The sequence below is a fragment of the Salvia splendens genome, chromosome 21 (assembly GCF_004379255.2).
Source record: "Salvia splendens isolate huo1 chromosome 21, SspV2, whole genome shotgun sequence".
NCBI classification, from domain to species: Eukaryota; Viridiplantae; Streptophyta; class Magnoliopsida; order Lamiales; family Lamiaceae; genus Salvia; species Salvia splendens.
The window spans coordinates 19,901,775-19,903,450 of NC_056052.1; the positions used below are offsets into that span (position 1 = coordinate 19,901,775).

At 45.1% G+C, this 1,676-nt stretch overlaps 1 protein-coding gene across 1 annotated transcript; it reads right to left on the minus strand.

The window, feature by feature from the left end:
* Positions 1-213: 213 nt before the first annotated feature.
* On the minus strand, positions 214-826 carry LOC121784687. The gene is made up of 2 exons (XM_042182885.1): positions 454-826; positions 214-337 (listed from the first exon to the last, which is right to left on the minus strand). The coding sequence occupies exons 1-2, from the start codon at positions 811-813 to the stop codon at positions 254-256; spliced, it is 444 nt and encodes a 147-aa protein (XP_042038819.1). The 5' UTR covers positions 814-826; the 3' UTR covers positions 214-253.
* Positions 827-1,676: the final 850 nt, after the last annotated feature.

Below are 1,676 nucleotides of genomic sequence, written 5' to 3' on the forward strand. Positions count from 1 at the left end.
CTTTAGCATATCCCCAAAAAAATCGGTCATAATGTTGGATCCATAACATGCATAGCAAATACAAGTGCATTATGTGGATGATCTATAACAACCACCGTAGGTGAAATCTGAGTAATGTTTGACAAAAAAGCCTTGAAGATACCACATGCGTAGCAAATACAAGATACCAGATACCATTGTTTACAAAACACCGACAAAAACCAACACCATTTTCTCCCATTTTAAGGTTCCCAAACTAGACAAGATCGCGTATTCAATCCCGATCCCCTCGACGGCCACAGCGCTGCGGTTGTGTCCTGGTCCGGCGTGTGCTAGGCCTTGGAACAGTCGTATTGGTCTACAACAAACAACAAACAGTTCAAATTGTCTTGATTTTAGGGTTCTAAAAGTGTAAGGTTGCTCTTGAATACTACTTGCAATGTTTATGAAATGAAAAGAGATCTAGACAAATACCTCCAGGTTGGACGCCGCAGGCCTGTCACCGCCGTCCGTCGTGGTTGGCGTATTGGTCTCACTGGGCTGTGAACTCTGGCCAACCTCGGTTCGGGCATCTACGCGGGGATCATTAGTGCATGTTCTTCGGTTATGCCCATCTTGTCCGCACCGACGACACCTGACTACATAGATTTGTCTCAGAGACTCTGATCCATTCGCATGTTGACGAACCTGGGGTTCTTCACGCCTCAGTTTCTTTGGCCGTCCACGTTGTCGCTTTGTCCTCGGGGGTGCCAGTTCAAATCCAACATCTGAAGACTTCGGCCAATTACCCATCCCATTGATTGGGTAGAGGACATTCTCGTACAGAAGCGTCATAGTGGACCGTAAATAGTAGCGGGATATATAGTCTGCTACATCCTTCCCATTCTTGTTGATTGTTGCGATGGCGTGAGTGCATGGCATCCCAGTCAGCTGCCATAATCTGCAAGAGCAAGTAAAGTCACGCATGTTGACTACATACTGACCTGACGGTCCCGACACTTGGTACGAAGCCTCTCCGTTCCAAGTTGATCTCCAAGAAGAAGCCCTCGTCAAATACTTATCCACTATCTCTTTGATAACGGGCGGCAGTGGGTGATCGTATGTGTTGATCCATTGGCCTCTAATCTGTATCCTCTCCATCTGACTTGTCCGGATCTCCTCCAGCATGGTCACAATGGCCAGCTCCCGAGCAATTGCTATCTTCGAATTAAAGGTTTCACATATATTGTTCAGGATTATATCACAACAAACATGCGGCGAGAAAAAAGCCTTCACCCATTTTTCTTTAGGAGCAACACCGAGTAGGTATTGATGTGCCTGGGGATATATAATCCGCAGTGCATCCATTCGCTCCACATACTCTTCGGGGGTTGTACTCGACGCAAGCTCCCACAACATCTCCTTAAAATTCTCCCCAATGAATCTCTTCTTGAAGTTGTTGTATATGTGCTGTACACAGAAGCGATGCTCACTCTGTGGGAAATCCTCGAGGATTGCTTTTGCAAGACCCTATCAAATGTGGCTTCCAACAAATTAGTACAAGCCCTAGAAAATCGCTTTATCACACTCAAACTACTACTGCATAGGCCAAATCACAACTATAATACTATTACTTTGAAATCACATTTGAAGTATACACGTTTTAATGAAATCACATTAGTCGTACCTTCTGCTGGTCAGACATGAATACAAATCTT